Here is a 21922-nt window from a genome sequence, read left to right on the forward strand (position 1 = left end):
TGTTGCTGGAAAGTCCCTATCCCAACCCACCTTGCTCTCTGTGAAGCCAAGTCCACCTCCAGCACCCTGCCGCCATCACCAGTCATGGCACCCTTGGCAAGCACCCTAGCATCCCTGTGGTGGCTCTGCCCTTGGGACACGGGATCAGGCATACAGGGCGTAGTCTTGGACTGAAGTCCAGTTGACCAGAGCACTGGATGTGGGGACAGGGACAGGCTGTCTCTGGGGACAAGCCGGCATACAGGGATGAGGCTTTCCAGGGAAGGGGATACAGAGCAGGTGGGGAATACAGAGCAGGTGGGGGGCACAGAGCAGGTAGGTTGGGGAAGGATGAGGTTAGATGCGGAGAGACTCACTGCAGACGGGTCCAGCCTCCTCCCATTTCCTTCTTGGTCATTGTGGTTTGCTCAGGACCAGGAGGAGATGGTCAGTCACTACATTTCCCTGTGGAAAAGGCGGTGGTCTAGGTCAGAAGAAACTATTAGCCTTGCCTCAGCCCCAGCAGGGAAACAGCGTAAGGCCATCTTGGCAGCACAGCCAGGTTCCTGAGAGTTTGGGGCGACTGCTTTTGGAGTCCTCACATCCTTGAGCCCATTGGAACTCCAGGCCTACTGATAAGACATTGAGTAAGCTTACCTGTGACATCTTAGTGTCCAGGCTGCATTGTGATTGGCAGCAGGACCTTGTTGGCAGTGGCTTCACGGCATGGCCTTCCTGTAAGTGTCACAGACATAGCAGGGGCTGGGTAGAGCGACTGAGGGTGAGTGTGGAACGTGTCCCAGCTGCTTGCCTCTCCTCTTTCCTACCTCCTTCTAGGAGGAGGAGCCATGACAGTCTCTCCTGCAGGCTTCCTTTACTCCTGGGTATTTATTGAGCATCTACTGTATGCCAGGAGCTGCATGGGCCAATGAACTCAAGGCTACCCGTATGTTAGAGTCTTGCCTTAAGTTAATTATAGAGATAGAATCGGACGGCCAGCTCTGCTGTGACCTTCAATGGACTGCTTCTGGTTTGGAAACAGAGGGTAGAGAGGCAGCCCTGCCCTAGGCTGTGTCCTGGTTTAGACCCTCAGCTAGGCAGCTCTGCTCACCTGGCATCATTATCCAGCCGGGGCCATGGGCCACACGTCCTTCCAGCCCCCATCCGCTCCCACTAGCTAATGCACAGAAAGCCTCTTCATCGAAGTGGACAAAAGAGCCAGCTGGACCTAGGAACTGTGGGTCCAAAGAGGCATCTCCAGCTGGACAGGTGAGGGCCCCCAGCATCTCCAGCTAAATAGGTGAACCCCGCCCCCAGGCATCTCCATTTGGACAGGTGAGGTGGTTCCCCCACCCCCAGGTATCTCCAGCTGTATATGAGTCGTCCGTCCCCCCCTCCACCGCAGCATCTCTAGCTGAACTAGTGAGCTCCTCCCTCCAGTCGGTAACCCCAGCTGGATAAGTGAGCCCCCCCCCCCCCCGGCATCTCCAGATGGACAGGTGAGCTCCCTGCCCCAGGCATCTTAAGATGGATAGGTGAGCTCTCCCCTCCAGGCATCTCCAGATGGACAGGTGAGCCCCGCCCTCAGGCATATCTACCTGGACAGGTGAGCCCCTCTCCCCTCAGAGCTCAAAGCTTCATTCTTTCCATTGGTGGCTGCTTTGTATGTAACTCCCCGATGGTGTCAGAGCTGAATGTAAACCTGGGCCTTACGTTCCCTGTGGCAGGCCTTCTCTGCTGACACCAGGCAGGAGGCTCTCTGACCATTTACAGTGGAAGCCCAGGGGCCGGAGTCTGATGCACAGCTTAGTCCTTGCTGGAGGAAAGCACTTTAGAGGAGGGGGCTCATCATGTGAAAGGCATTCGGAGCGTAACAGGTGCCAGCAGAACTCAGCTCCTCCCCCACCTGTGTGGTCCCTAAGAATGGTTAAGTTCCAATGCCCCTGTCACAGTGACAGCTGCTGATCCAATGAGGCAGGGAGAAGTGGTTGTGTAGGCTCAGGGCTACCCACAATGACAGGCCAGCCTGGTCAGGTAGCCAGAGATTTCCATAAGGAGAGAGCGTTCAAGCTGAGGCTGTGGTAGAGCAGGCTACTCAAGTCAGGTAGCAGGTGGGGGCACCTAGGCCAGAGGGAGTCTCAGCAAACCTCAGGACAGAGTTTGTCTCTGAAAGAGCCTTAGGAAGAAGCACTCTGAGAGGAAGTGGGTGCGAGGCAGTGGCTAGCTACATAGACAGGCTAGCTACATAGCTTCTGTCAGGATGGGGACAGAATCTGGGATCTCTGGGTTCCCCTTGTGGTCCAGTCAAAACTAGGTGACTATTTCTGTGGTCCAAGTGTGAAACAACTCAGGTCTAATGGCTGTAAGAACGGGGAAACTAATATGCACAACCCCGGAGCAAGGGACAAGCTCTGTAAAAACCCACGATCCTTTCCCCTTGCAGTCTGTAAGCTGCTTGAGCATCAGCCTAACTTTGGGTGCTTGGAATCAGTGACTTTGGGTGGTTGGAATCAGTGCCTGACTTCAGATCTGTGTGTATCTTTCGCCACCTGGTGGTAACATGGAGTATTACAGCCACCTGCAATAATAGTGTTTAACTATTGTATTCTCCTGTGACGCTAGTGATCCCTTCTTCAGATGAGGCAACTCGCTGTACTCCCCACCGCAAAGGCGCGCGTCAATAGAGACCCCCAAGAGTGCTTCTGGAGACTTTACCTCTGGCCTCCAGAGTCCCTGAGTCTTACTCTGAGATGAAACTCTAAAGATGGGCGCCACCTGGTGGGTACAGGATGACCTGTTCCTAGAAGCAGCCAGAAAAATCTAGTCCTTCCCCCACCATCCATAATCACCATAATCAATCCCGTCCTGCTCCCTAGCAGGTGGCCAGCTCACTTGTCACTGAGAGTGGTGACAAAGAGGGTACAGGTGACTTCAGGGTCTACCCAGCCTAGACTTTTCATGGACAGGCTGGTGTTAGCCTGAAGAGCCTAGCTCAGTGGGGAAGAGCGAAGGGCGGCGGCTCTCCCAGATGACCTTAATAATTTACATGTTATAAAATTCACTTGTTTTCTTATGGTGTGGAGCCCAGGACCTTGCGTGTGCTCGGCAAGTGTTCTGCCACTCAGCTGCATCCAGCCTTTTTTTTTTTTTTTTTTTTTTTTTTTTGGTTTTTCGAGACAGGGTTTCTCTGTGGCTTTGGAGCCTGTCCTGGAACTAGCTCTTGTAGACCAGGCTGGTCTCGAACTCACAGAGATTCACCTGCCTCTGCCTCCCGAGTGCTGGGATTAAAGGCGTGCGCCACCATCGCCCAGCCATCCAGCCTTTCTGATTGCTTTATTAGTGCACAGCAGACTTGATGATTAGGGGCACAGTTTCGGTTGTGCAAACATCACTGCAATCCAGTTTTGGAGCATTTTTACCACTCTTTTTGAAAATTGTATTATTCTTATTTTACGGGTATTTTGCGTGTGTGCCATCAGGTCCAGGCCTAGGGACTCCCAGGAACTTACCATGCATACTCCTTGAGACAAAGTCACCCCAGAGATAGGTGTCTTGGCTTGTCATCTGTCACAGCCAGTTCTTGCAGTTCATTGGGAGATGATGCCAGTGGGGAGGGAAGGAGAGAGAGACAGCCAGTGTTAATAGTAACGACCCTGCAGGAAGCAGCAGCTCCAGCTGCAGGCTGGCCCTCCCACCTACAGGGGTGCACAGCCCCCTCCAGCCCGCAGATAGCCCACTGGTACACAGCCAGGGAAGGGTGTTCCAAAGGTCTAAGTAAGACACGGGTGACTTTCTACTGCGCTAAGGGTAACTCTCTGAGCCCCACCGGTGGCCTCTTCCTTGGGGGCCTACCTCCCCAGCTCACCCTACTGTCCTCTTTGCTCAGCCCCTCTCCCTGATTTACCGCTCACTCCTCTCTTCCCTTCTTTGTCATGGCCACCCCCCCCCCCCCACACACACACCATGGCATCTTCCTCCCAGCTGTCACCCCCAGGTCCTCCACTCCCCAGAGGCAAGGAGCAAGTGTGTCCCTTGAGCCTGGCTCGCCAGGCACTCAGCAGACACTGTAGGCCAAATAACAGTATTGAGTGGAGCAGCTAGTTAGTGCTACCAAGAAGACTGACCCCTACCTAGTGGAGACTGTCTCAAGGCTTGAGGTCAGTGCCTCCTGGAAGAGGCCAGGATGCCCAGGAGAGTTGGACTGTTGGTGCCCCAGGTACAGTGACTGGGCATGAAGAGGTCTAGCAGATCCAAAGATGCCCAGTCCAGGAGGGCAGGAACCTTGAAGAACCCACAGGACCCATACACAGGGACGGCTGGGTAGGGAGCAGCCTCTTGATGGGCCTGTACAAAATGGGAGCACCCCCACCACACAGGCTTGTCCTGAGCCAAGCACAGTCAAGGACATGGTTTGGAAGCTCCATGGTGGGGGCGCTTGACAAATACAAGGTTCTTTCCAGTGATAGGCTTAGTAATGGCTACGCTAGTGATGGCTTATTCACCTGTCTCCCCACCTTTGGGAAAACAGTGTTTACTGGGGATGGGGTGGGTGGCTCGCTAGTGACTGCCACCCTTCCTGCCCCCATCTGGGCAGAGCCAGAGGGAGTCAGGTCTGTATGAGACCTAGAGCTAAGGGAACCCAGTCTAATCCTGGAAACTGAGGCTCGGAAAAGGCTGGTGTTTCCTGTTCAGGCAAAGCCAGACCTGAAACCTAGGTCTTGTGACCCCAGTGCTGGACTGGCCGTTGGGATCCATCCAGCAAGCCTTTTCCACTTGGGCACGCTCAGAAATGTAGCACACACAGTTGTTGGCCGCTGGGAAGCCCCCAAGCTGCCCTGGAGAGGCTCTTCCCCAAGTTTCCTCAGCAACACAGGCCCTTGGCTGTGAGCCCCTGGCCTGCAGTCTGAGCCCACTGTGTGGAATGTGGCAGCCGCCTGCCCCTTTGTGAGGCTGTCTCATTAAGTCCTCCTCTTGGCCTGCCACAGTGAAGACATCTATCTAGACTTGGCAGTCATTCCTGTTGCCTGGGATCCAGGAGCCCCCAAGAGACCTGCTAGCATCACGGCAGAAGAGTTCCTGGGGATATATATGACAGTGGGTACGGGCAGCCATATCCCAAGGGTCTTGGGGGCCCAACTCTGCGACCCGGCAGTCCTGTGGTCCCGGCAAAGTGACTTTACCACAGAGCCTGAATCTCTTGCTGTCTATGAAGATGAAGCCCATCACTTCAGCCCGGCCACTTTCCCCACATCCCTCTCAGGCTTGTCCTTTCTAGCAGCCCCAACCTCCTCTTCTCCTTTCAGTGCCCACCTTTGGCCGCCTGTCCCAGGTGCTGCTAACAGCTTGCCTATGGATCTTGGCTCCGCTGAAAAAACCTCCATCCAGGAAACCACTGGGCCGATGCAGAATGGCCTGCAGGGCGGATGGAGGGGAAGGAGGATTGGGCTGAACTGAGCCTAGACGCTAACTCAGTTCTTTCTTATGCTCATTCGGTTACTGTTTCTCCCTCCAGGGAGGTGTGACCTCTGAGTCTCATCACTTTGGAAATAGTGACATTCAGAGCTGTGTGTGACAGGTTTTTTTTTTTTTTTTTTTCCGCCTGGGGAGACCAAACACATTCACCCCAGATAGGGAACCCATGACAGACCAAAGTATGGATACCACCATAGTCCAACTTGGGGAACCAACGAGTTTTATTGGGGTTACTTAAAGGAGTATGGGTGAAAGGTTGCTGACAGGAGGAGAAATGACCTAAAGACACTCAGCATGGGGGACAGCTCACAAAGCTGGGCACACAGAGCACACTGCACAGCCTGCAGGCAGCTTAGCGGTTGGGAAGCGTCCCTTCAGGTGGCTCCAGGCTGCTTGCCCAATCTGTTTCTTGTTTGTGGTTTGGCTTGCTGGAGAGGGGCTCTCTTTACTGTTTACTGGGAAGGGGAGGAACCCAGTGAGTCTGGCCAGTTTCAGGAACTTCCTGAAGCTCTTTGAGTTCCATACTTTCTGTCTCAAGGAGTCTCTGCGAGAAACCTGCTCCACCTGAGCTGCAGGAAAGAGCTGGGCTCAGTAAAGAAGTCTCTCTGATCCTCCTTTCAGTTAGAGTCCCAGATGAAATTAAAATTCTTAAAATTCTCCAGGCTTCCTTTTTCTGTTTTGACATTGTGAATTGAACTAGAGTAAGCATCCTCTGTACCATGTGTGCGTGCATGTGTGCGTTCATGCATGCGTGCATGTGTGCGTGCATGTATGAGATTGATTCTGTAGCCTGGGCTGGCCTTCAATGTGCAGAGATTCTCCTGTCTAAGCTTCTCAGGAGCTCTGATTAGGGGTGTGTGCCACCGTGCCCAGCTCTTGTTACATCTTCTGAGGTAGTCACATGTGGGAATCCTTAGTGTCTCGCATAGCTCATGGTCACTGGATAGTGCCAGTAGTGCCAATCATTGCCATCTTTCTAGAGAAAGCTCCTGGACAGCTCTAGATAAAGTGCCTGTAGGCACTGGGGGCAGGATTGGGACACACTGTGACCCTCTGGAAGAGGGCCTTTTTTGGGGCTGAGAGAAATGGCAGGGGACAGGTAGATCTGTCATGGCCATGAGCATAGAGAGTGCTTAGTTTGTGGTCTTGCTTCCTTGTTACCAGCTGTGTGACTCCCGGAGAGTGACCTAACATCTCTAAGCCTCATCCGTAAAATGAGACTAAAGACAGTGTAAAGTGGGTAACACAGGGCCTGGCACGTCTGCATAGTTGGTGCTTCTGTCTTTGTGATGTTGGGTCTACCACCTGGGAGATGGCTGTGTGACCTCCAGGGCCCTGCCTCTGTCCCTGCCAGAGCAGTACAGTGACCAAAGTGCCTAGCACATGCCGCAGACTGCCTTTCTCCCACCCTTTGACATGGCGGCTGAGGCGCCAGATTGGGTCAGGACTGGGAGGTTAGGAGCCAACAACCGGGGATCCTTGACAGGCCTGTCCATGGCGGTGGGACTGTATGTCTGTCTCATGCACCGCACAGACCAGAACATCTGTAGATACGCCGGGGGCCTCCTCCTCCACCTTCTACTCTGCCACCTAAACAGAGAAACCAGGCTGAGTTGAGACCCCGGCATGCTGTCCATATCCCTTCCTGCCTCTCCCCTGCCCCTGCAGTCATGCACCATCCGACCCCAAGTCTCCTCCCATTTCCTCGACAGCCCCAAAGTGCCTGCCTCTTCTAAGCAGCCCTCCCGACCTCTGACCTCCCTGCCCTGGGAGTTCCCATACAGTAAACTCTCGACACAGCTCTATGGTATCCAATTGCAAATTGAATTCTTCGTTTTCTTTCCTTGGATGTTTGTGTCTTCACTTGGTAATAGATGGTGTGCACTTTAAGGCAGGACAGTGTTTCTCTGGCCACACTCCTGCTTCAGGCACGGGAATCAGCCTGTAACAACTCCTCAGTTAAGACAGAGGTGAAGAATGGATGCTGGACAGATAATGGATGTGTGGTACATGAAGGATGGAAGATGGGTGGGGGTTGATAGATGGACACGGAGGGGTGATTGGTCGATAATTCTTACGGACAAGGTATGGGAGGAAGAACCACAAAGCTGAGTTCCAAGGAAGAGGATGCGGGGCAGGCCCATTGCTGTAGAGCCCATCACCGTAGAGCCCATCGCCATAGAGCCCATCGCCGTGGAGCCCATCGCCATAGAGCCCATCGCCGTAGACCCCCATCGCCATAGAGCCCATTGCCGTGGAGCCCATCGCCATAGAGCCCATTGCTGTGGAGCCCATCGCCGTAGAGCCCATTGCCATGGAGCGGCACAAGCTCCCCCTGGGGGTCCCTGACATCCTGTTGCCAACTTTGCCGGCTACCTCTTGGCCATAGGTGATTCATGGATTTCTGAAGGATGGAGAAGAGTCAGCATTTATATAGTGATGGGGCTCAACTATGAAGTCCATAGAGAATGTCAAAGATGTCCTTCCATGTTTGGAGGCTTGTTCTGTCCATTGTTCTGTACCCACATCCATCCATCCATCCATCCATCCATCCATCCATCCATCCATCCATCCTCCAACCGTCATCCGTCTTCTGTCCCCCACCCCGTCCACAGATTGCTTGTCAGAATCCCCGCTGGGCGGGACTCCTTGGAAGGTACAAAGGGAGAATCACAGTCTGTTTGTGCTCATGACCCTAAGTTGGCATCATGTGTGATGGGGCCATGGTCTTACAGCTCTATTCCCCAGGGAGGGCCGCCATCCCCTCTGCAGATCTAACCCCTCTTGTGAGCCTGCACTTCCAGGTGGAATCCTTTCTGTGTTCCAGTCTTTTCCACCGTAACCTAATGCCGTACCAAGAGCTTTGCACGTTGTCTTACTTGTCTCCCACAAGTTTACAAAACAAGAATTGTTTTAGCTCCTTATAACTGAAGGTTCAGGAAGCTCCACAGTGTCAGGCAGGTAGCTGGAGCAGACTTTGAACTCACCTGCTATCTCTTCTCACTAGTGCTCTGAGGCCCAGACATTGTAGAGTCATCTCTGAGCTTCCGACACACCCAGAGCCTGTGTCCACCATGGTGACAAGCCAGAGGGGGCAGACAGACATACAGACAGCGCTTTGACTTTTCTCTGTGGAAAGAGCAGCAGAGACTCTTTGGGATGCTAAGGAGACAAAGCAAAATCTCTCTCTCTCTCTCTCTCTCTCTCTCTCTCTCTCTCTCTCTCTCTCTCTCTCTCTCTGTGTGTGTGTGTGTGTGTAGGGGTGTCTAATGAGGTCTATGATGATCATAACGTCCAGCCCCTCTAGGACACAGGCTGAAGGACCCAAGACCCCTTTCTTCCCCCAAGGAATTCAGCTTTTCACCCAGAACAGGAATCTGGCCTCTCTAGGCAATCCACATGGTTACAATGGGGTTCATTCTCAGAACCCTGGAAGACACAAGCCCTGCAGAGAAAGGCCAGATTCTTGTTGGACACAAGAGCCTTCAGTGCAGCAATTTAGATCGGGGCACAAATGGGGGCATAGAATGACATCCATGCTCCCTCTGTATTGCCTGGAGGTCTCTGCCTCTTGAGACCATGCTGTGCAAAGGCTTTCAAAGGCCAGAACAGAAACCCAGCTCCAGGCTATGGGGGGCAGAAAGCTCCCAGAGCTTGCAGACCTCAGCTGACCCAGGGCCCCCTTTGCTCAGACACTCTGACTTGGCTTCTAGAAGAACAAGTTCCTTCTCTCTAATGGAGTCTCACAGCAGCACTGTCTGCTCCTCCGAGTGGCCTCCTAGAAGTGGAGAAATGGAAGCCCAGAGAATTTGTCGCTGTTTTTTAAAATGCCCCTGCTGATTAAGAAATACATCTCGACTTGGTAGTGGTGGCGCACACCTTTAATCCCAGCACTCAGAAGGCAGAGGCAGGCAGATCTCTGTGAGTTCAAGGCCAGCCTGGTCTACAGAGTGAGTTCCAGGACAGCCAGGACTACACGAGAAACCCTGTCTTGAAAAACAAAACAAAGAAGAAGGAGGAAGAGAAGGAAGAGGAGAAACATCTCACATCACAACCCAACACAGACAGACAGACAGACAGTAGATAGATTACTGAAGCGGACATTTCACAAAACACTCTTAATCATAAACGACTCTAATGGGTTCTAGCCAATTCTGCCCTTTAGAAGTGCTTGTTGATCTGCCGCAGCAAGTTCAGGGCTCACTAACAGGCAGAGGCTTGTCATTTGAACGGCATTTGATTGGCTGGGAATGATAGGGTGCTGGGAATGATACGGTATTGGGATGGTAGGGTGCTGGGATGATAGGGTGCTGGGACGGTAGGGTGTTGGGACGGTAGGGTGTCAGGATGGTAGGGTGTTGGGATGGTAGGGTGCCCCTATAATCTCAGCTTCTTAAAGGCACAGACAGGAGGATCAGGACTTCAAAGTCATCCTCAGCTACATAGTGAGTTTAAGGCCAGCCTGGTCTACATGAGACTGCCTCTCCCAAACACCCAACATTCTTTAATTAATTAAAAAAGTTTTTTGATCCCAGTTCTCCTGCCCCTGTCTTCCAAGTAGCAGATACAGGTGTGCCCCACAACACTCAGCTGAAGAAGAAACGTTTAGAGTGGCTGGCCCGGCCGCCAGGCTTGATGGCAAAGCAGAGCCCAGAACTAGGTTAGGGGAGCTAATGCCACGGTTGTCACAGCCTCTGTCTCCTACCTTTCCTGTCCCTCCAGCTGAACTCAGGACACGTCCCCCTTGCGGCTGATCCCTCCTGGATTTCACAGAAAGACCCTCAAAGTCCATCCATCAATCCTTCACCACCCCACCTCTGCCCACATGATCAGTCTTACCTCTGTGGGAAGTTGCTTGTCCCTGCTTCTAGAGCCTTCCCCTCTTGTTCCTGTCCTGTCCTTGGATTAAAAGGGCCTTGTCCCTCAGGGGGCCCTCCTTCAGTCCCAGGATCTCTGTCACACTTGAAGTTCACCACCCCTTTTACTCTTGGGGTCAGTTGTCTGGAATGTTAGCTCCCACAATGAATTGTGTAACACTGGTACCCTGCATCACAGACCTGTGAACCGGCTTCTCTTGTGCCTGCCTGTAAGGCCCCAAGGCCGCACAGCAGCAGCTTCCAAAGCCTATGGAATGATAAGTGGTCGAGATCATCAGTCTCTCCTGGCCTAGACTGAGCCCTCCGTCAAGGTTACATACAATGCTTTCTTCCCCAGTTCACATATTCTAAGGAGTGCCTGTGTCCTAGCTCTGAAAGTCACCCCAAGTCAGCCATCTGGCACCAAGTCTGCTTCTGCCGAGCAAGTCTTAGCAGAAACAGCAGACCTGCAGACGGGCACCCCAGGCCATGTAGTCAAAGTCAGCCAGCAGACAGCAGGGTAAGGACATTGGGATGGAAGTGCAGGCCTATGCTCCCGTGCCAAGGCGCTCGTTCATGAGAGGGAGAGAGGGAGGGAGGGAGGGAGGAAGGGAGGAAAGGAGGCTGCAGGCCGCTGCCAAATTCCACCTGCCAAGGATACAGCAGCCTTCCTCATGGCCACCCCCGAACTTTAACATCCCTGAGTCTTTTCTCACCTGTCTCAGCTGCTTTTCCTGGCTTCCCTTTCACACTGGTAACCTTGATGGACAGGGTGACCCCTTCCTTTCCTCAGCAAATTGGTGGTCCACACTAGCCATCGCAGGAGAGAGGTGCAGAGGCAGGCAGATGATGCCTGTATCAGGTTGGTGGTCCTCACAAGCTGTCACAGGATGGAGGTGCAGAGGCAGGCAGCTAACACAAAGACTTTTCCCAGCCCTCGCTCCATCCTCTTCCTCCTTGCTGCCACTAATACCAGATGCTTTGCTGGAATGACCAAGGAAGAGCACAGGCCTCACTTAGAGAAGTGAACAGGGAGAAAGAGGAAGAAGCTGAAGCTACACATAGTGATGCAGGCCCGTAATCCCAGAACTCACAGTCCAAGGTAGGAGGATTTCCAATTCAAAACCAGCCTGGGCTATGTATGGACCATCTTATAAAAAGGGCCTTGGACTGGGAGATACAGATTAATGGTGATACATACATACACACACACACACACACACACACACACACACTTGAATTCAGGGGCTCATCAGCACCCAAGTTTTTAAAACTTATTACAAACATTATTTACTACATTTTAGTGCTTCTCTCTCTGTCTCTCTCTGTCTCTCTCTGTCTGTCTGTCTGTCTCTCTCTCTCTCTGTCTCTCTCTGTCTGTCTGTCTCTCTCTCTCTCTCTCTCTCTGTCTCTCTCTGTCTCTCTCTCTCTCTGTGTGTGTGTGTGTGTGTGCACGCTATAGCGTATGTATGAAGTCAGGACAACTTTCGGTAGCCATTTCTCTCCTTCTACCACGTGGTTCCCTAGAATCAAACTTGGACCTTCAGGATTGGCAGCCAGTCCCTTTGCCTGCTGATCTATCTTCCTAAGCCACGCACCTCAGCTTAAAGGAGACTTTGCCATCTGGCTAGCAACTTCAAGATGAGCCTGGAGGCTGGTCTCCTGGGCGATCTAGTCTGTCAAGTCAGCAGTTAACACTATCCCAAGGCCATTCCTTTTCCAGCACACCTGTTGCTGAAGTTCCTCCTCAGGGGCTGATGTAAGCCCTGTCTACCCTGACCCTTAAGGGTCAGCTGGCAAATCAAGGCAAGATTCACTCTAGAGAGCCAATGCATTGATTGGGCTTACTTACAAAGCTAGGTTAGGGGTTACTTTCTGGAATGCAGGTGCCCCCCGCAAAAGGCCACACCAGAACATCTTTACCCAACAGGGATGATGGTGCTCCCATAGCCACATAGACGAAGACCCTTTCCCTAGCCTTCATGGGTCTATATACTCAAGCCCCTCCCTCAGGTCGTGTGCAGTTAGGGCAGAGTTGTACACAGCAAGCAGTAGGAAGACCCAGATACCTAGAGGAGGGTCACATGACCCTGCCCACGCCTGTATGAGGGATGTAAACAGTCAACAGCTGAGCTCGCAAAGATGGCTGTTGTTTGGCTTCCAGAAACAGTGCAGTCCTATGCAGTAATGCTGTACACTCTACCCTCCCCAAAGTTTGTGACTGTCTGTGACTGTCCTCGTCCTGTGACTGTGACTGCCCTTGTTCTGTGGGTGGACAAGTTCAGGACTGAAGTAGTTCAGGGTCACCGCCACAGCAATCAGCCTAGCTTTGAACCAGAGGCTTTGGCCTCACATGAACTCAGTTGCATCTCCACAGGAAGGACCCAGAGATAAACAGTGTGACTCCTTTTACAGACACAGATAGGAAGCTGAAGTGGGACCCCGGTCTTCTCTGCGGCAGGCCAGTCTGTGGCCCACAGGGAAACGGTCGTCCCAGTTTGCTCCCCAAGTCCCATGTTCCAGTTTGCTTAGCACAATTGGTGCCTGTTGTCCTAGTCACCCTGGCCGGCTAAAAGGCTGAACAGCCTGATGGAGCCTGGGAGGCCTTTGCAATTACATTAGCTTCTGGCATCATGAAAGGGAGATGCTAGCCTCGCCCTCCCTCCTCCACTCTTCCTCCGTCTCCCTGGGACTTCGTGATTCAGCAGCAAGTCAGAGGCAGGCTAGACTGTGCTGTCCTGGGAGTGGAGCATTGACAGGCAGCAACTGTCATCACCACCTTAAGACTGCGACCCAGTGAGGAGGGAATCTGACTTGTTGGGCCCCCAACAGAGTGACCCCCCCCCCCCGTCCTGTCTGGCCAGAGTTGATTGAAGGGCAGTGAGAGGTGGGTATGCCTGAGGTGGGGGAGCCCTGCCTTTCCATAGCCTTCTATGTCAGGGATGGGGGAGTCCCAGATACCTAAGCTACTTCTCAGCACACTCAGCCATTAAAAATACCAAATGGTTTTGCTGAAAGGGGCCCAGCCGGAAACTCTGAGAATTTCCTATTAGGGCAGTGCCTTCCTGGGTTGGAGGCCAGGCACCTTATGGATTCCTCTCTGCTATTCAGTTGTGACCCAGCTGCCCCCACTGTCAAGAGCCACTCTCCCCTTCCTCCAGCTGTTTGTCAGGCCCCAGGGTTGCCTTCTACCCCTGCACCCACAGCTCCAGGTGGGTGGGACTTGAGAGCCTCAGAACTAAACCAGGGTTCCCGGTTTGGGGCCCAACCCAACCACAGCCACTCATTGACTGATGTTGGACAAGGAAGTGTCTATAAGCCTTGCCCTTCTCACCTGAAAGGGGAGAACATGTCTTTGCTAGGGAGAGAGATCCAGGAATCCTGGGTGGAGGGCTGCAGACTCTGATGGCAAGACAAGCCCAGAGGTTCTGTCTGGAAGCCTTTTGGGAAATTTGAGCACATTGCTCCTGCTTCATATGAATGCCCCTAAGGTGTGGCCGGTGCTGGTGCTTATGCAACCCTGGCCCAGCCTCAGAATCCCACAGATAACCAAGTAGGTGTGGGTGGCTCCACCTTGGGTTTCTAGCCAGTTTTCTAGATGGTTCTGTTGAATGGTCAGCCTGAGCTTCAGTGTGGTGCTTGGTGACATGTGCCTCATTCCTCTGTCCCCCTGTCCCATGGGGACAGCTAGCCTGCCTCCCCACTGGGGCTGCTAACCAGCTTGAAGACAATCCCAGACAGCCTTCAGCATGGAGAAGGAGGCCACTGAAGGGAGGGCGCCACTCCTGCTTGGCCACTGGCAGCTCTGGGAATGGCCATTGTACTGTGGAGTTCTAGAACACTGCAAGCTCTTTGGGAAAATGGCGGCTCTGAATTGCCAGCCGTGGCCTGCTCTTCCCCTTGGCCAGCCTCAGTGGAAAATCTTGGAAAAGGAATTTCCTCTCTGGGTGAGAAACAGACAGCCACCACATACCAATCCTTTCCCTACTGGGAGCTCTCCCCGCATCTGAACACCAAGGGGGCACTGGAGGCAGAGGCGGGCTGGGACCCAGCGATGAAACGCCATGAGTGAATTGGGGAGGAAAGGGTTTATTTGACTCACCCTTCCGTATCACTGTTCATCACTGGAGGAAGTCAGGACAGAAACTCAAGCGGGGCGGGAACCTGGAGCAGGAGCTGACACAGAGGCCATGGAGGGGAGCTGCTTACTGGCTTGCTCTTCGAGGCTTGCTCAGCCTGCTTTGTTATAGAACCCTGGACCATCACCCCAGAGATGGCCCCACTCACCATGGCCGGGCCCTCCCCCATCAATCACTTACTAAGAACATGCCCTACAAGCTTGCCTGCAGCCTGATCTTCTGGAGGCATTTTCTCAGTTGAGTCTCCCTCCTCTCTGATGATTCTGTGTCAAGTTAACATAAAAACTAGCTAGCACATCAAGGGGGCAGGATGAGAGCCCACCCTCTTCCCAGTATACAGATTTGTGTCACCAAGCCCTACTCCCCACCCTTCCTAACAGTGCAGCCTCTGCCCCACAGGCCCTCCAGATTTTCATCGCCCCAGGGGCTCATTCTAGCACTCAGGAGGCGGAGGAAAGCAAAAGTTCAAGGCCAGCCTGGTTTTGTGAGGCTGTCTCCACACCTAACAAGAAATGCAGCTTCCCAGACCTGCCCAAAAGCTCGGGAGAGGGAATGGGGACTGTCCCAGCATCTCTGCCTCTGTAGGCCAATCACCTTTCCTGTTGCCTAAGGCCACGCCCTCAAGGCTCTGAATCTGATGGCTGCCCGCCCTTCTCCACTGAGACCCTTCTCCAGGGAGCAGATCCAGCTAGCTAGTTTGCTTGGCCAAAAATAGGTAGCAAGTGGCATTTTCTTTGGTCCCCAGGGACCAAGAGGGCAGTTCCTCTTATCTCCAGATAAGTCCCAAACTGGCTCCTGAGCATTAACAGAATTTAGATTTTAGGAATTCCATGAGACAGGGGAAGGAAGTTGGGGGAATGGAGGGTACTGGCAGAGCAGCCAGCTTTGGGGTGTCTGCCTCTGCTTGTTACTGACCCTAGGTCGACCTGCACCCCGAGGGCAGAACTGGGCAGACTCCAAGCAGGGCAGCTGGAAGAGGGGAGGGACTATATGCTTATGGTTCAACAGTTATTTTAAGTGACAGGATTAGAACCTAGTGCTCACTTTAGAAGCTCAGTCTCCACTCCTGCCTGCCACTCCCAGCTTCCTAGGTACCCCTGCGGAGTGTTCTGAGAGAAGGCCCAGTGTCAGCCTTAGCCTTTCAAGAAAAAGAACTACAGATGCTAAATATTGTTCCCGCAGGCGATGTTTGCCCACCACTTGCGCCAGTCCCAAAAGATGGAGTGGGCTAAAGTAGCTAGTGTGTGCCTTAAGGAGCCGTGGGGGGATGGGGGAGGGCACCATGGAATCAGAGGGTCGCACAAACTAACTGAAGGAATGAAAGCTTGCTGAGGAAGTCGCTACTTGTCTAGCGAGGCAAAGTATTGGGAGGTGGAGTGTTCCAGCGGTGGGGAGCGGGTCCTCCAATGGTCAGAGCCTGGGTTCTAGCGATCGCCCACCCTCCGGTAGCCTCAGTTTCCCTGTTTAGCAAGCGCACTGGAATCTGATAGCCTTCTTGGATCTATTGAGGATTAGGGAAAGGTGAGCCCCTTTGGGCTGGCCAGGGCGCGGTCCGGTGAGGGCTGCGGAGCGACAGGGCGGGGCGGGGCGAGGAGGCCGATCGCGCCGCGGGGAGGCCGGGCTGCCGAGGCGGCGGGCGGGTATCGCAACGCGCAGTGCGTGCAACTGCGGAGCGCGCAGCTCTCAGAGCCGCGGCATCACATGAGCAGAGGCGCCGGGAGCTGCCACAGCGCGCCGGTGTGCGCCCCAAAGCTGCAGCTCCGTGCCCCCCGCCCACCCTAACCATGTCTATTTGTTGTTGTTTCTTTTTCAGAGATTATGGCAGTTCCAAAAGGAAATCAGGTAAGAGAATCTCAGAGTCTATCTTTCTCACCTTCCAGCTGCATGCACCTGTCCCTCTGATCCTGCGCAGGACTTTCGCGGGCGGGGGCGGGGAGGGGATGCCTTTCTGGCCTGCGGCACTATCGTCCTGCCTGCCCCGGGGTTGGGGTGCACATCTGTTGCCCCCTCCCTGTCCCTTGCCCTCCAAGTTCTCTGCCACGCACACCTTCATTCTCCTCCTTAGCCCCTCTGACTCCTGGATGGGAGTAGGGGTGCATGGGGCAGGGGATGTCTCAGGAACGGCCTAAGCCCCTGCAGCATCTGCAGCCGGATCCTGCATCCCAGCTGCAGGAGCCACTGCTGGCTACCGCTGTGGCTTTCCCGTTCGTCCTTCGCACTGCACTGCGATGGAAGAGTTTGTGGATATGCAGGGTCTTCAGCGTGGGAAAGTGAGAGGGAACTGAAAAGGGGTTGCTCTTGAGAGACTCGGGATTGCTGCACCTCACCACTGACCCGAACCCTCCCCCAGCTCTGAGCTTGCACTGCTCAGGGCTGTGGGGTCAATTGCAGTAGTTTGCAGAGCTGGGGCGGGGGTGGGGGGAGGTGGGGGGGTGGCGGCGGGAGCAGGTGTAGGTGCTTCCCAAGCAAGAGCAAGGTTATCTTCCGACACTATCCCTGGAGGGCCAAAGAAAATTCTTTCTGGGTGGGGGAGGCTCTCCCAAATGGCACACCGCCTGGGTGTGGGTGGGGTGTAGTTAGTTGGGGGAGGGTGATCTTTTGTTAGTGCGATGAGTTGGTGAGTTTTGGGGTGCGGGGCTGGGGCAGACAGAGCGAGCTATATTGGCACGTCTGTTTCCTGTATGTGTCATGGTGGGGCAGTGTTGTGGACAGTCTCCTGAAGAGTCTGACCCTTGGGGCTGTGTTCAAGGCCCCTATATCTCAGTGCCGGGGGACCGTGGACCAAGTAGAGGCTTGTGTGCCGCTGCGATGGGTGGGAGCTGAGGTGGAAGCAATTGTATTCTGTGTCCTTACAAACATAGGTTTGGGTGTGCTGGGTGTACACACGCTGTCTTGTGTCTGTGTGTGGGAAGCCACGGGTTGGGTTGTGCGGACATGGGTGGTCCTGCTGATAACTGTGCATAGGCTGGGTGTCCTCCGTGGGCTGTAGGCTGAAGCCTGTTGAAGCATGCTTGTGTACTTAGCTGTGGGGTAGGATGTGTGTGCAGGTGACTGACTGCTGGGCCAGGGTAGCTCAGGTGGCTCTGCAGCAGCCAGGTTCTTCCTTCTGTGACAGGAGCCTGAAAAGTTTGCTCATCAACACTGCCAGCCAGAGCCCCGGGGAGAACCGGGACTGGGACAACCAAGACGCTTGTTAATGCTGAACCCCAGCTTCCTGTTTGGCCTTGGGAAGTCTCTTGTTGCCGTTATGCTTAAAACAGTAAATAATAGGGATGCCTGTCTCATGTGATATAGAATAGCTCTTAGCGCCTAATAAAACCATAGCCCTATGAAATAATATGTGTATAATACTATATATATATAGTGCTGTATGATACTGTAGCCGTAGCGTTAGTATATAGAGCGTTATCCTTGTTGTCCTCCGGTTTAAGTTAGGGGGCCTGGCCACTCCTCCATGCCCCACCCAGGATACCTCTTCAGTTTCTCTGCCTTCCATTTTCATCCAGGCAAAGGACGGATGAGGAAATTTAATTTACATTGGTATGTTTATGATAATGGCCACTTAATGTCATGGTTAAAATGGCAGGCTGGAGCCAGGCATCAAGCATTCAGAACCAGGCTCCTCTTCCCTGTGACTCATGGGAGATTTCTCCCTCCCAGGACCCATTCTGTCTTCGTAAATTAGGGATGTTTACATCTACTTTGTGGTGGTTAGCTGTTTTTTCTTTAGATCATTATCTTCGTATGTCCTCAGGTGGGCCATGTTGCTTGGTCAGCCCTTAATTTGTGTGTTTCTGTGATGTTGTTGTTTAATGAAATTAACATTTAAATCAGTGAACCCTAAATAAATCCAATTACCCTCTCTAATGTGGGTGGGCCTCATTCAGGCAATTGAAGGCCTTAATGGAACACACACACACTCACACACACACACACACTCACGCGCGCACACACACGAGCACACATTCACGCATACACATGCACGCACGCACACGCCAACCAGGAGCTCTGCTGTAGCTTGCCTTTGGACTTGACCGCGGCTGGTTCCCAGGCTCCCACCCGGCCTCTCTCATCACAGACTTGGTACTCAACAAGCTTCCACAATCACGTGTGCCAACTTCAAAAATAGTTTTTTTTCTATATGCACATCGTCTTGGCCTGTTTCTCTGGTGAGCCCTAACACACACGTCGGTGGCAGTGATAAAGACTGGATCAGTTGATACTGTGGGTGTGCTTAGATCACTGCCTGCAGCAGCACTGTTACTTGGTGAGCGCTCGCGCCCAGAGCTTTACTTTTCATGGTCCCACTCAGCCTCACTGCGTGGTGGCTTTTGCAAGGAGAAACCAAAAACTCCAATCTGGATACATGCAGAATCAGAGTCCAGGTTTAGGGCTTACCCCGGGGCTGCGGTGAAGCCTCTCAGGCTTGCTCACACAGAAGAGGGTGCCTTTTCTCATCTTTGCTTCCCAGCCTAGTTCCAAAGCTTGACTCCTCGGAAGACCCTTGCTGATGATGGAACCACTTGTCTAGAGACACGGTCTGGCCGTTGGGCCCAGGTTGTCCTCTGTCTCATGATCAGGGAGCAGGTGCATGCCACTTAGGACATGAGGGAAGGCTGGGGTCAGGATGCTCACTTAGCCTGTGCAAAACCTAGGTTTAGTCCCCGCATTGAATACACCCAGTCTGCTGCGTGCCTGCATCCTCACCACTCAGGAAGCCTAACAGGAGGGTCAGAAGTCCAGAGGGATGTCTGGCTTCTATGGTAGAGCCAAGGATGCTTGGCTCTATGATACGCTCCAGGCCAGCCTTGGTTACGCGAGACTATGAATGATTTCTAGAATTCCTAGAAAGAAGCTACGTCAGCAAAGACTGACCGAAGAGAACCTCGGCTGTGTGGAGAGGTTGCGGTGTTACAAGAGCCTAACTGTCCTTCAGTCTCATCAGCCTTTGTCGCCCTCCTCTGCATGTGACCTAACATCTTTGTGACCACTAGGTAAATCATCTGGAATATATGAACGGAGTCCTAATTCCCGCCAGTCAAAGGCTAAGGGGTACCATCAGATTTTTCTGAAGCCTATAGCGGAGTCTTCTCCCCACTCCCCATGCAGCTGTTGCCTGGCAACCTGATGCATCCAGTGTGTTTGAAAAGCATATAGCTTTAGGACTTTCTTTGCTCCAGTTACTATAGACAGATTGCTGCCTCTCTGGAACCTGTTATTTGGGGAAACCTGGATCGGTGTTCTTGGTTGTGGTTACTCGTGTACTCATATTCCGCTCTGAAATGAACCATCCCCATGAACCGTCCCCGCTGAGGTGACAGCTGCCGCTTTGGTTGACAAGATCCTGCTCCCAATCCCACCCTCACTCCCACCCACCCCACAAAAAATCAGAAGCAAGGCTTGGGCAGAGCTGGGGAAGGACGATGTCAGGTGGTTTACAGCCTCGCGGAGGAGTCGGAGTGACATTTGACCTGGACAGAGGAGAGCGTGGTCTGACTTTCATCTGCATCTCTCTCCCAGCACACCTCTTTCTTTCTACCTCTTTCTTTGCCAGGACTTGGTAGTATCTGCCTATCACTAAAGGTCATCTTTAGGGCCCTCTCCTATGGACTTCACCTCCAGGTCCACTCACCTCTCCAGGAAGACTCCAGCTCTCCCAGTGGCCCTCCTTGGCTTCCACCTTTCCCCTCAGTTGCTGTTCCCTGTAGCGCACCTAGGGGGCACTCTCAAAGTTACATTCCAAACCTGCTGAAATTCCCCCAGGGACTACCACTCGGTGAAGAACTCCTTTCTTCTGGCTTTCAGAGTCTTGCATAATTGACCCCTACTGCCTTTCTGACCTGGGCTCTGTCCCAACACACTCCCCACCCAGTCAAACCTGTTCTACCACACGGTCATCCTTGGCCCTCAGACGTCAAGCACCCTTGACCTGGAGTAATCTTCCTCCATTTTCCCCATGGCTGGCTCCCTTTTGAGATTTTTGCTCTGTTGTGTACCATCTCAGAGAAACCACCCCAACCTCGCCCTCTCTGACCTGTCTCCTCCCCTGTGCCGACCCCTTGAGCTGTCTTGTGCGTATTCTTGCTTCCTGTCCATCTCCCATCACCCTGAAAACCTTGGCTGTAGGGTTCGCACCGGTACAAGCTCCACCCACTTGTTGAGAGGTTTGGAGACTATGAATGCCCGCATCTCCCCATGAGAGTCTGGAGAGGGTGGCCTCTCTCTGGGCAAGCAAGATTAACCATGGCTTTAGCTGTCCTTCCTGAGCCCCCATTGTGTTCAGGGTACTGCCCAGGTGTCCGGGTTACGGGAAAATGCCTGCTGCCTGGGAGCTGGCAGCAACGAACTAAGGTGCTGTGTGATGGGGGAAGTGATGGGGTGGCAAGGTTAGTTGACCAGGAGCACAGCAAGTGGGAGGGCCCACGGCCCGTGAGCGTCAGCCAGCTCTTCCAGCAGAAGGGCCGTGCAGGGTGGAGATTGAATAGGGTGAGGGGCAGGGTATAAGAATGGATGTGTTACAGCCGGGAGAGGAGGTGGGGTGACATAGCACCTCCCAGGCCATTTTAGGGTGCTGTGCCCATTTCTCTCGGTGAGATGAGGGGCGCTAAAGGGATGTGGTGGGGCCAGGGTGATGCGACTTGGGTTGGTTTTCTAGCTGGTGATTGGAGATCCATAGCATGGACAGAGTCCAGGTGGCGGGCCCCGGCATCAGGGGCAGCATTGGTGAGTTTGATGGTTGCAGCTGGGCCTCGGGAAAGTGTGGACAGTGCCAGTCAGATTGCTTGATGTTCTAGTTTGTATTCGATTTTCGATTGCTGAGACAAAACGTTCTAAAAAAGCTTCTCGGGGAGGAAAGGGTTTGTATGGCTTATACATTCAGGTCACAGTCCATCCCTGAGGGAGGTCAGTGCAGGAACTCCAGACAGGAGCTGAGGCAGAGGCATGGAGGAGTGCTGCTTTCTGGCTTGCCCCACGGCTCTCCCAGCTTCCTTTTTATACGACCCCGTATTACCTGCTCAGAGGTGGCCCTGTGCTCGTCAATCATTAATCAAGAAAATGCACCACAGACTTGCCCACAGGCCAGTCTGAGAGAGGGCCCCCTTCTCAATTAAGGTCCCTTCTTCTGGGTGACTTGTTTGTGTCGAGTTGACAAAACTGACTTGCACGCTTGAGTTTCCTAGCTCATGTGCGCAGGTTGTCAGTCGTTTGACCTTGGACACGTTCCTTCAGCTGGAAAAACAGAAGCGGCAGAAGACAGATGGCGCGAGATTTATTGTAATTGGGCATGATGTAATCCTGGCACTCAAAAGGCCGAGTTCAAGGCCAGCCTGGACCACCTAGGGAGGGAAAGAGCCAGGGTGTGTAGGGGGCAGCCGTATCCTAAAGAACTGGTTTACACACCAGCAGGGCTGTCTAGGCCAGCCTGCAGCCATAGGGCAGACCTCAAGAAAACAGGTTGGACCCAAGCACAAGTTA

The 21922-nt window shown here is 53.3% G+C and overlaps 1 protein-coding gene across 4 annotated transcripts in view; it reads left to right on the plus strand.

Annotated features, from left to right (window-relative positions):
• Sh3pxd2a (SH3 and PX domains 2A) overlaps positions 1-21922 on the plus strand; it is a 207517-nt gene that overhangs the window by 113137 nt on the left and 72458 nt on the right. For 3 of the 4 annotated variants that reach the window (XM_057778865.1, XM_057778867.1, XM_057778866.1), the window contains exon 6: positions 16260-16288. In XM_057778865.1, the coding sequence (XP_057634848.1) occupies positions 16260-16288 (29 nt within the window). Of the gene's footprint in view, positions 1-16228; positions 16289-21922 lie in introns of those variants that run through there. The other variant, XM_057778868.1, reaches the window with a different exon arrangement.

The sequence above is a fragment of the Chionomys nivalis genome, chromosome 8 (assembly GCF_950005125.1).
Source record: "Chionomys nivalis chromosome 8, mChiNiv1.1, whole genome shotgun sequence".
Classification (NCBI taxonomy): Eukaryota; Metazoa; Chordata; class Mammalia; order Rodentia; family Cricetidae; genus Chionomys; species Chionomys nivalis.